Consider the following 13,533-nt stretch of genomic DNA (forward strand, 5'->3'; position numbering starts at 1 on the left):
CTAGCTAGCATAGCTAATGTTAATGTTAAAAGCCATGCTACTTCACGTTATGAGCTGTAACATTTACTATTTTGAAATACATTTTCTCTTGACCAACAAATTATTAACCCTTTCACTCGTACGGTCACACCGGTGTGATTTGCCGTTTAGCGTGTATGCTACAACCGGTGCGATTAGAACACTAGATTGGAAAAAATCTAGCTAATTTTAGCTTTGAGGAAACAGCGATTTAACGTTTAAAAAATATAGCAGATGCTAACTGAAAACTATGAGAAGCTTAATAACGCTAATGAAAACATAATGAACCATGTAACATAACACGTGCGCTACATAATATAAAAATAAGTTACGTGCGAAAGGGTTAATGACATTGAACATACAGTGTAGCAAATAATACCCTATTATTCACAACAATCCTGTTCACATTCCAAATGTGCCCTAACTTTACAATGTTAAAGCAGAGCCCGTCTGCTATTTAGAAATTCTCTGCTTAAACGCTGCATCATTACAACTCGCAATGTGGGCTGCATTCAAATTAATTTGAACGAGTTACGGGTTTGTTGGATCTCGTAATGCTACCAAAGATGGCTTTCTTCAAAGGAAGCAGACTTGTACTCCCCAACAAGCAAGCAACTGCCCTTACTGATTTAGTCCTAGTAAACATTCATTAAAAGACGTATTTTTGAATCATCTTGTTAGTTAGCATATGCCTAAAACAACCTCTGAATAGTCGATTATTCATTTTAATAGTCAATAAATTATTCGACTATCAAGACAGCCATTAGTTGCAGCCCTACACCACACACATAATCAAGCACAGACTGGATCAGAGCTGATCATAATCTGTGACACACAAATTCCCATATACAGTATTTTCAGCATGATTTGCTAAGAACGCTGATAAGGGCCACTATTTTGCAAAGTGTGCAATTAAAGATATTGCATATGCAGTGTTTTCCTTTCTGCAGGTCATCTAAGAGTAACTGTGCAAGTGATGACAGCCACAACAACTAGATTTAAAAACAGGTCATTCCTCTGAAAACTTTTTGCATGCTGTGAAGTCATCTCATTTCAAACATGGTGGACTTTGATCTTTGATATGATTTACACATGCAATTGTGTTTCCTGCAACTGCTTTTAGCCTTCGTAACTAACATCAGATATCTCACATTCCTCCATTTGCATTTCCCCTCCCACTAGTTTGCATTTTTCCACAGGAACATCTACAATAATATTCACACAAATGAGCAAAAAGTTACAGTTCACACATCTTCCACATTTATGACATGCAAATCTCAGTGCACCAGGCTGGAAGACAGACTTTTGTGATTTACTCCGTTTGCACATACTGAAACACTCAAGAGGCCTGTAGTAAATCAGGCCCTTCATTTCTAAATTTAGGAGCTATTGGAATCATCTAACATTACATAGCTACATTTTTGTTCTGTAGTTAGCTAGCTAGCTAGACAATATCCTGGAGTTATCCTGTGAAATGATACTTACAATGTTTACTAACTAGTAGGATAATATTGTGTGCAATAAGTTACTACAGTTTTAAGCAATGATGGCTTGTCCTGTTTGCTAACTGGTAAGCTATCCTTGTATCAGTTTTCATGAGAAAAATGCCTCAGTTTTAGGCAATGTTCCACACCCCTGTGCATTTGTATGAAATTCCTGTGTTGTCTCATGTGTATGTTTCCAGTTGTGTTTAGGAACATCATTGAGGGGATTACTGCATGTTTCCACAAACCAATGGGTGACCTGGCCTACTGTTATTGATTCATCAAAAAAAAAAAAATCAGTGATGTGTTTAGCTGGAGCAAGAGCAAGAGTGAGAGAATAAATGTGGAAATAAAGGAAGTACCTTTCCTTGGCTAGCCAGTGATATTTCCTTCTGTACAGATTACGTGTCTGTGGAGTGCTTACCAATCCTCTCCTACATTTTTCCCCACTTTACACAGATATTTACAACTTCCAAACACCTGAAAATAAATAGATAATTGAGATAGCTAAGCTGCTGACACAAACAATTAACTATCACTATGCCAAACCACAGCAAACTGCATTTTGTAGGGCTCGAAAATTAATTTCTAGCCTGCTAGCTTCAATAATGACAGAAAAACAATGAGACAACACAAAACAACACACAATGTTAACACTAGCTAGGTAGGTACATAATTCTAGTATCCCATTACATGCAGACCCTTTTGTTCCTCTCAAGACCTGAGTAATCTCTTCCCACACTATGTACTTCTGAATTCATAATCATCATTCTCTGCCAACAGAAAAATTGTGATGAAAGTAAAAATCCTTCCTTTAACATAATTAGACTACTGCAAATACATTCGTAATAGTCAGCTTAAATGGAGCGTTATAAATGGTCACCACATAGGTTTATATATTGGGCAATTAATACAGACAATAATATAAAATACTACCAAGAAAAACATAAACATAAAAAAAATTAACTAGTCTTTCTTACTGCAGACATTTGAAGAAGATCTGTGTAGATGGGTAGCTACTAACACTATCTGAGAAATAACATTACTAAAATGAATATACTGCCACAAATAATATACTTACTGTTTTCAAAATGCTCAACATTAGGCAATTCATACGGTACAAAAACCAAAGGGTAAGCCTCGAGAAGTCAATATGGAACTATGACCAGCTTATGTCTGCCTAGCTTTAGGATGTAATACTGGGCAGCATAAATCAAGATTTTAAACACTGGCTTGAAAAGGAAATAACACACCTCAAACATTCATTTGCAGTGCACATTCACTGTAAATGAAACATCCTTAGATATTTCTTCACAAATCACAGGAAAAGTGGGAGGCAGACTACTACTGATGTCCAAATATTACAAATGAACTCTGAGCAAAACAACCTGCTGAAATAATGTCTCACTGTGTTCACAGAAGCATGTCAAATAACTGTGTACTGTCTCCGTTCTGTACTGAAGTGTATGTTTGTGCTATGGTTTATGTATATGGATTTTATGGAAAAAAAAAATTAAGTATGAAAACTTCACTGTTATTACAGGACTTGCTCCAAATGTAGCCTGCTACACAAGTAATTGGGCATGAGACAAAATACTAGAATTTCGAATTTCGCAAATTAGAAAATGACATGAATGATTCAGGGCCCTGAGAACATACTTCGACATCAAATTGGCACAGATTAAAACTAGCTATAATGTAATTTACATTTTTTCACAAAAACATCATGTCAGTGGAATTTTATTTGCTTTATTCATTATGTCCATTAGTTGCCAGCATTGAGAAAGCAAGACAAAAAGTACTTGATTAGTTCTAATCCATTGTTCCTGTTGTACAGTTTTTGTTTCAGTTGTGACAGTATTCACCAATATACCACAGTTATTATATTATTATTATGGAATTTTCATACATTGATATAAATATAAATATTATATCTGATCCATTCCACATCACTAAGAGCTAAATTAAGTTACTGACAATGGAAACGCTTCCTCTCTTTTTTAAGAAGTAAGTTGTTGTTGTAGTTAGCCAGCAACTAAACCGTGTAACATCTATAGTCAAAAATACACTATATGGACAAAAGTATTTGGCCACACCTGATTTTCAGGGTTTGGGCTAGGTCCCTTATCTCCAGTGAAGGGCAATCTTAATGCTTCAGCATACCACATTTTGGACAATGCTATGCCTCCAACTTTGGGGCAACAGTTTGGGGAAGGCCCTTTTCTATTCCAACATGACTGTGTCCCAGTGCACAAAGCAAGGACTATAAAGACATGGTTTGATGAGTTCGGTGTGGAAGAACTTGACTGGCCCGCACAGAGCCCTGACCTCAACCCCATCGAGCACCTTTGGGATGAACTGGAACGGAGATTGCGAGCCAGGCCTTCTCGTCCAACATCAGTACCTGACCTCATAAATGCTCTACAGAATGAATGGGCACAAATTCCCACAGAAACACTTCAAAATCTTGTGGAAAGCCTTCCAAGAAGAGTGGAAGCTGCTATAGCAGCAAAAGGGGGACCAACTCCATATTAAAGTATATGTATTTAAATACAATGTCATTACAATGTAATTGTCAGGTGTCCGAATACTTTTGTTCATATTGTGCATCTCAAAGACCAGTCTGTTAGCTAGCTCATGCATTGGCTAGGTAGTAAATCCTACAACATTAACAGTTGTCCAAGGGCAAGTAAAAACAAGTGTTTGCTAAGTACTAAAACTGATCAGTGACTTGCTCGATCAGGCAAGTGACAATTCAAAGCAAATTTAGTATTTCAGTTCGTAAAATTCACTTCCTTTGTGCCTGCTGAAAAAAGCAACAGGGCGGGTCATATCGGGTCCTTTGTCTAATTATACTTTAGGTCTTGACCAATAACTAGCTAGGTGTGACAGTAGAACTGGAATACATCTACTACCTTCTGTCAGAAAGTTAAAAAGCACTGTTTTTCGCTGCCATATGTGCCAACATATCAACACATCACTCATCACTGGCACCATCCCCACCATATTTAAGCAGGCTCGTGTAACCCCACCACTCAAAAAGTCTACACTTAACTCCTCCCAAGTAGAAAACTACAGACCAGTCTCTCTCCTTCCTTTCCTATCTAAAACCCTTGAACAAGTTGTTTTCACCCAGGTTTCTGCTTTCCTCTCCCAGAATGACCTGCTGGATACCAACCAATCTGGCTTCAAAACCAGCCACTCCACTAAGATGGCCCTCCTGTTCTTTGTCGACATGCTGCAGGTGGCGAGAGCTGCTTCCAGGTCGTCTGCCCTCATCCCACTAGATCTGTCTGTCACCTTTGACACAGTAAATCACCACATCTTCCTGTCCACTCTCGCTGAACCAGGCATCACCGGCACTGCACTTCACTGGTTTGAGTACTACCTCACAGGCAGATCCTTCAAGGCATCTTGGAGAGGTGGGGAGTCTAAGTCCCATTAGCTAACCACTGGGATATGTCAGGGATTGGTGCTTGGCCTCTGCAGTTGATACAGAATGCAGCTGCACGTCCGGTTTTCAACCAACCAAAGAGGGCTCACATCACACCTCTCCTGGTCTCGCTCCACTGGCTCCCTGTAGCTGCCCGCATCATGTTCAAGGCCTTGATGCTTGCATACAGGACGACCAACAAACCTCACCTACCCACCAGAACTCACCATTACAAACCAAAATGTTCCCTCCTGACCGCTACGCTCTGCCACTGACAGCGTCTGGTGGACCTGTCGCATCGTGGCACAAAATCACTACCCAGAACTTTCTCCGTCATTGTCCCCGGATGGTGGAATGAACTTCCACACTTCGTCCATTCTGCCAAATCCCTCTCTTTCTGAAGACACAGCTCTTCCACTTTCACCTGGGCACCTGAAACACTACCACCTAAAGGAATTCCACATCTCAAAAAACTTTTTCCTACTAGACTATATAAAAATATAATGTAATAGTTTAACACACTTGTTATCTCTACCAGCTAGCTTGTACCTTGTCTGGCCAACCACTGAAACCTGGTCATGCAGCGCTCCTAATATTGTTGACTCCTTATGGTTTTTTGCTTGTGTTGTACTCTACCTCACTTGTAAGTTGCTTTGGATAAGTGTCTGCCAAGTGAATAAATGTAAATGTAACGTAAATGTGTCTTTCAGAGCTGGTTGTGGGGTTGGTCTTGTTGTCCCTTCTTAGCTAGAAAATTTTCCAGTGTTTCTTAACCACTGGGTCAAGACCTAAACTGGACTACAGCAGTTTCCCTACTAGGCTGCACAAGAAAACTCCCTTTGTTAATTTTTACAAAGATGACAGTTAGTAAATGAGACAGTAAATGAAAGTTTTAATCAAGTGACTGGACAGCAGTAACATGTACTATTGTGTTACAGAACTATTGTGTTCTTGACATTGAGGTTGATTGACTTACATAAAGTTACAGGTGATAACAAGCCACTTAGTTTCACAGCTAACTCGTTATTATAATTTGTTATCTGAAATTGTTTATATAGCAAGTTAGCTAGCAATGTATTATAGCCACATACCAAATTATTTTGTAGCAGAAGAGGACTTTCTGTTTGAAAAGTTTAACTAACTTGGAGTCAAGTACATCCACAGTCTGGGCTTGCAAGCACTGCTCATTAAGACACCTAACGCAGCTTCCAACAATGTGCAAGTTGTTAGGATCGACATTCTATTGCACATTCATCTACTCACTCAAATAATGTCAAATTTAATCAGGGCTAGACAATCTGTCCAGATCACAGCCAATTGCCCACAGGAACTGTCCTAGAGCAGCGTCATCACCATGTCAATACAGAACCACAACACGTTGTCTACACGAACTGTCGTAGATCAAAGAGCCACACCAAATGGTCCACAGGAACTGAGTTCAAACAAAGGGTCATCAACATATCAATTCTTGTAGTTCACTGTTATGCCAGTCTGTCTAAGTGCAATCAACAACCGTCGAGGTGTGGCCTAATTACACCTGGGTATTTATATAATAATCATCTGAGCCTAGGCAGTCTTTTGCTTCGCTGTTTGCATGCGTAACTTTGGCTCCTGGGAAATAAACCTCATCTCGAAGTAGAACCTAACAAAATGAAGTTGGATTTTTCCACACTTGTTCACTTAAAGTCACTGCCCAATGCAACTTGATTGATTCACCTGACCGGCTTGAGGTGCACTGCAATAATTTAGTGCTACCGTTAGCTTCAGTTCTGCAGCTCTGTATTTTTACATGCTTTGTATTATAGTCACAACTATGCCATATCCGGGCAAGTACAATTTAGTTGAGGAAAACAAATTCCTGACCAACTTGCCCGACCAGGCACACAGGAAAAAAATGTTGATGCCCGATTTAAATATCAGGACGTTTACTATAGATATCCTTAGCAAACTTGGTACTGCATTTATTCGCAGCTACATGTAATCAATACAACTTGTTCATTTGGTCTCTCTTATTTCATTTAGACTTTACCTAAGAAGACTTCAGCCAATTATGGATATGTTTTATAAAAGCAATATGGCACTCATAGTTTGATATGTGAAGAAAGGAAAGAAAAAGTAAACTTGTTCAATCTTGTGATATTTGTTTTACTATCAGCATTTCCCTGGGAATATTATTTCAAAATAATTCTGTATCATGAATTGCATTTCACAAAATGTGTCATATCCTAAGCTGAAACTATTATCTTATCTCTACAAATAATGTAACCAAATGGTCCTCTTGTCTACATGCAGCTAGTGGATGTAACAACCAGCTTTAGATTAACAAGACTATGTCAGTTGCTGCCTACCATAAAAGGCATAAAAATGTGTTTACAGTAAAAAAAAAAAAAAAAAAAAAAAAAATCAAAACATTTAAAAAGCACAACGGAATAAAGAACTCAAGTATGAAGATCAACTATTGACAAGCTGAACTTTTTATTTAATTGTGGTATTCAACCATTATCAGTCACTCATCATCCTGGATGCTTTTAATAATTCACTAGCTGATACAGAAATGTCACTGTTCTTCATCAAATGTATATGTCAAGCATTCTTTTAAAAATTTAATGTGTTCGTTTGTTTGGGATGCAGTGTATTTAGACCATTTCTTAGTCACTAGCCTCTATCAGAAAAAAAAGTTGAACTTTAGAGTACTTTCCTGTTGAAGATTTTATCAGAGTGCAAATAACCTCATCAATATATGCATGCACATGAAAACAATCAAACTCATGTGATTAAGCAATTACAAGAACTTTCCACATGGGATTCATAAGGTCTTATGAATGCTGCATTTTTTTTTAATGAGAATACATATTGTTGTGTTTTAAGGGGAACAGGAGGGGATAGATAATATTTTATTGTGGGGTTTTTTGGGGGTTTTTTTTTGTAATGGTAAGTGATTATACAGATTGTTGTAAAGGCAAACTGTCACTGTAAGGCAACGAGAGGGAAACAGTTTTATTTAAAGAGGAAAAAGTAGTTGACTGCTTTTTTGTTGCCAAGATGGGAAACACAAAATAGTTGCCAAAACTTCCTGATCAGTGAAATCTGGTTGTCCCCAGCAACTCCAATGGTATTAACTTTAAAACAACTGGTATCAGTTGATCTCTTGTGGGTGAATATCTACTGCTCACTGAGTGGATTTTGGTGCATCCAAAGCAACATTGTAACTTGCATAATAGGTCATGTTATATTTAACCACCACAGAAGAGCAAAGAACTGCATTTTAACCATGCTTGCTCATACAATCTGCAGTTAAATAAACTAATTAAATTACATTTTATATATATGTTATGTAATGTGTGTTATTGTCATTCCCTACAACTGTGACTGTATTACAAGGCAATGCTTATGCCCAAAATTAAAAAAAAACAACAAACATAATTTCATACTACTATACAGAATGCTTCTTCAATCTAGCAAGCTGGATGAACAAAAACTGCATATACAATGCTGCTGTATCTTCACTGCAAAGAAAGCTAAGAATTGACTACCTCCCCTTGAAAACAAATGGCACTATTTTGGCTCAGTTGTTTGAAATGTAAAAAAAAAAAAAAAAAGCAGAAGACACAAAAAAAACCAAATAGCTACCTCCACACCATGAAAACACAATGACATGCACCTGAAATCACTGCCACCTCAGCAAGCTAAATAAGCAAGATAAATAATTTTAACAATAGCATATCACTAACTGGTAGTTCTTTCAACAGCTGATTGTCCCAACCAAAGATCAAAATCAGACCAAAATACACCATTTCCTAGATTCTGACCTTCTGAGGGGGATATTCCAAGTGCTACTTCACAACACTGCCCCACTAACTTCTGATGTGCTCCAAAAATGGTATTACTGGTTAGAGAGGTTATTTTAAAGGGAACAACAAATGGTTTTGGTGATAAGTCAATTTAACACTGACACCAGGCCAAGCAGCTGGTGATTTTGATAAAGATATCAGAACACAGACAATGTGATATTAATACAATTAGGATACAGAGCAAAGGGGTATAAACCGAATATCCTGCCTACAAAGTTTTTACACATATGTTTTATGCACATATTTGAGGATTATTCTGCGAAATGACTGTATGCCGGTCCTCTAGTCATTTCACATTAATACATAATTTAACGCTCCCGCCATTATTTTTACAGTGTTTATACTCCTGCTGCACATTGCTGTAATTTGCGTTGCACTCAAAAACTTAGTAAATCTTAGGAAACAATGCGGGCATTCGGCACTACCAACATGGCTATGGCAATCGTTACCAGCATTATTAGTTAATGCTGGTAATGTTACTTAACTGGAACATTCCCTAGCTACTGGATAAATCACCCCGAAGGCCTAAAGCATTATGTGGTTAGCTAAGTGCATTCAAGTAAAAGTAACCAGACAGATCGCTAGCTTTACACCTGAAGAGTGAAACACGTTTAGTTAAAGGAGAACAGTTCTACGAAACCCGTGTCGCTAAATAGGTAACCAGCGATTTGAACGACTAAACTAGCTAGCAAAAGAGACCATCATTCAAGACAAGCTACTATGTTAGCCGACGTATTTTGTCGCTAACCTAGGTAGCTATCTGGCTAAACTAAGTTATTATGATGGGGTATTAGCTAACATTAGACTAACTAGCTGTACACCATGCAATTAGTTAGACAGGTTGCTAGCTATAACGTTAGCCAGCCAAGTTCATACATTTTCATCAACAGGCATCGACGAGTACTGTGGCTACGAGTACTGTAGCCACAGACCAAAAGTGAAAGTTATACGAGCAAACAGGTTATGCTATTAACAGGCTGTCTAATTTACTATTTAACTAAATCTCCTGATATGGATAACTGGGTAGCTGTCGCTTTCTTGTTTGGACGACTCCTGCTGGGCAACTCTGGATCTTGATTAACTTAAATGCATGGAGGGAGTGGCTGTGCCTTTAAATTTTTAGCTTCGAATCTACAAAAATCCACTAACGTTAGCAAGTTCGCTAGTAAAGCGCGGCCTGAAAACAGCGCCGCCATCAAGCAGCTAGCTAGGAAATGACGATAGCCACAAACGAGCCTCTCGAAAACCCGGTTATTCTACTTCTGAAATCAACAAATGACCTACTTTAAGACTTTCCTTTTCGATCGCAAACCATAAATACAGTGCAATGTGTTTAGGGGTTTCATATTGCTAGCTAGTTGGTTAGACATAAACAATCCGGACAATTATTAGCTAACTAGCTCGCAGGTTAAAGATACAATACGGATCCGCGCTATTAGGTAGCTAACCAGCTAACATTAGCTAGCTAAACTCTATGATAACGAAAGACAAATCGTTTAAGCAAGTACCTAGCTAGTAAATTGTCAACACTTATTTTACAAAATGCTCACAGTGAACCAAAGTTTAATTTGTTACCGTCTGGCAAAAATAAACAGTTTTAATAGGAAGCTACAATGTAATATAAACACCGTTTTAATTCCTACCCACCGCTCATGACGACATTCGCTCTCCGTGAGCCACCAAGAGCAAGCCCATGTGAGACACCGCCCGCTTTTGGGAACCAATCCAGATGCAGTAGGTTTACTGAGCGATGACAGTTCTAACCTATGACTGTTTGCTATCTCAATGATTGAAATTCAATTTATGCAATAGGCATGGCGGATACTCTCAAGTCTGCCGATTGACACAAAAACACCCAATGGCGTGCCTAATATAAGGATCTAAAGGTGGGTTTGGAGGAGTGAATTGATTACGCGTACGGCCACTTAAAATAGCGATGTTATTTGACGGACATCAATATTATCCAATAAAAACGTGGAAATGTTTTTCAATCGAATGCATTTTGGCATCCGTTTTGAGCAATGATTCGCTAGAGAAGGGTATACAATGCAGAGTGTGAGCATTGTGATTGGCGGATACACAAGAGTGACTTTACATTACAGGAATATCGCGGCGTTATGCCTAGGAGGAGTTTTAGCGCCAAGATCCCAATATAAAATAAAGTGTATTGGAGAGTTTTTGTGACAATACTGGGCTTTTTAACCCATTAGAATGGCCCTCTTTACGTTAAGAGTGAATTGTAACATTGGGCTATGAAATAATTTCAAACATGAAATCCAGATGTCCATATCACATTAATAATATCAATAACAACAACGATAATAATAGCCACGTTATTTTATGAAAGTTGGACTTATTCAATTAATCTGTATTAGCAGTACTATAACAAATACTGTTTTGTGTTCATGGTGTTGATTTCACAGCATATAAATCCACTCTAGATGAACATCCGTATTTCTTCAGAAACCACATATTTCTAACTGTTAGTCCTACAGTAACTGCCACAGCAAACTACAAAGTCTTTGCAAAGAAGAATATTGCCCAGGGATATTCACTAGTGCACCTTTAAACCCATATAACCATGTATATTCAACTGTGAGAGTTGCTTTTTAAAATAATATGCTATCAAAAAAGAAAATGAATGAACTGCCACACAAAGCCAAACACTAAACTTAAAAACAACTCCCTGCACAACAAAGCGTTAATGTACAACAGTAAATACAAAAGAGCACAAATACAACAACTTCAGAACGTGCCGATCATTTGCAGAAATATAACGCTGTACTAAGTTACGCTTTGATTAGTCAGCGGTTTGTTTACTAACCGCACAAAACACATTCTTACGCAGACGTAAAAGGAGGGGACTACACACAAGGGAAGAGCACAGACAGTCACGGTGGGTAACTATTTACAACGAACAAGAGCACTGCCGCAAGGCATTGCGGGGACGTTCCGCCCACTACCCCCAACACGCCGCAATATTATGTAATAACTGCAGCCCAATAACATACAGGAGCTATTGCAGCCATAAATATACACGACTGATAGGTAAAAATAAAGGCTACTAACCAACCAGCTCTGTCAACTCCACCAAAAAACAGCTTTAATGGGAGGCGCTGTTCACCCAGCTATAGAAATTGAAATGTGCCAGCAATGGAAATGAGTCATATGCTGGAAATGGACGTGAATCTTTGCAGGTCATTCCAAATGTAATGCTAACATACACTACATACACTACACACATGCAATCTACCACATACCCAGTTACATAAAACTCATATACTTACACATATATAATTGCACATAACAGAGGAACAAATAACATTTGACTATGGGAGTTGAAGTGTAGGCTGAAGGGGTGGGTCTTGAGTCTATGATAAAAGATGGCCAGTATTTCAGTTGTTCTGTCCGACACAGCAATCTCTATAATCATCCCCATTAATACCAATGTGAATCGTTTGTTTTAGGAAATGCAAAGTTTTGAACTTTACCAAAGGACAAACAGGATATGAAGTCAACAATCCCCATGTCATTGGCTAAACCAATTATACAATGACCATCACTTCCTTTTAGTCTTTGTTGAAATGTTCTGTGGTACTTTGCTCACTCATAGTGAGCTAATCAACCTATAATGTTTGTCAGCTAACTTTATTTTAATTTGAGCACTTCATGGTGATACTTGATGACATCTAGTAACATAACAAGTTAGCTAACACTTTAATAATGTTAGCTAGTGGGATTATTGCCAGCTGCATGGATGATCAAATTAACTTAGTTTACAAGATGTTGAAAATGAACAAGCTAGAAAGCCAACTGTATGCTGTGAAGTTCACTAACAATGAAGGAAACCTGAAAATGGGATCTATGCATTGTGTTGCCAAGGAGGGGGATGAGTGGTAGAAACTGGGTTTTGTGGCTAATATTAGCCAGCCATCAACATGGTCCATAATCCAAAAAAGTTTCAGAACCACTGTACTACAGTGCCAAAATAATGTATCTATATGATTTGATATGTAGCAGGTAGCAGTGTCAGTGTCTTCCCCCCATAATTATCATAGTGACAATTTACTGTTTGAAGTCTTACAATGCTCAGTTGAAAGCTATTCCCTCATTAGTATGTATTATTATTTTTAACATTAGGGGGGCAATGTTTTTTTATATTCATATTTCATATGTTTAGGGCCACGCTTTGGCTGGCTTCAGCCTGGGTAAGTCCGTGCATTCATTCAACCTTGATTTCCCCCAGGGGCCATGGATTATGTTTGAGATCAGCAGTGACATTTATTCATTTACATTTATTCATTTGGCAGACACTTTTATCCAAAGCAACTTACAAATGAGGTACAATACAACACAAAACCATACGTACAAAACCATACAGAGTCAACAATATTAGAAGCACTGCCTGACAAAGTTCCAAAGGCTGGCCAGGCAAGGTACAAACTCGCAGGTAAAGCTAACAAGTGTGTTAAACCATTGCAATGTTTTTTCATTATTATTTTATATTTTACTAGGGGATAGTTTTAGTCATGAGAAATTCCTTTAGGGGGGAAGTGTTTCAGGTGCTCAGGTGAGAGCACTGTGTCTTCAGATGTTTCTTGAAGACAGAGAATGAGTCTGTCAGTGCTCCCGCCCCCTAGCTGTGGTGTTTTTGTTTTTCCCTGTCCATGTGCTTTTGTTTTCCTTGTGTTCTAGCCCTGCCCTGCTCCCCGCCCGGTTCTCCACCCTCCTGATTGCTCATCGCCTT

General features: G+C 38.4%; 1 protein-coding gene across 3 annotated transcripts in view; it reads right to left on the reverse strand.

Moving 5' to 3' along the window:
* sp2 (sp2 transcription factor) overlaps window positions 1-10,466 on the reverse strand; it is a 41,696-nt gene extending 31,230 nt beyond the window's left edge. For 2 of the 3 annotated variants that reach the window (XM_036543696.1, XM_036543670.1), the window contains exon 1: window positions 10,434-10,466. In XM_036543696.1, the coding sequence (XP_036399589.1) occupies window positions 10,434-10,440 (7 nt within the window). In that variant the 5' untranslated portion in view covers window positions 10,441-10,466. Of the gene's footprint in view, window positions 1-1,926; window positions 1,981-10,433 lie in introns of those variants that run through there. The other variant, XM_036543687.1, reaches the window with a different exon arrangement.
* Window positions 10,467-13,533: the final 3,067 nt, after the last annotated feature.

Source organism: Megalops cyprinoides, chromosome 1, assembly GCF_013368585.1.
Source record: "Megalops cyprinoides isolate fMegCyp1 chromosome 1, fMegCyp1.pri, whole genome shotgun sequence".
NCBI lineage: Eukaryota > Metazoa > Chordata > Actinopteri > Elopiformes > Megalopidae > Megalops > Megalops cyprinoides.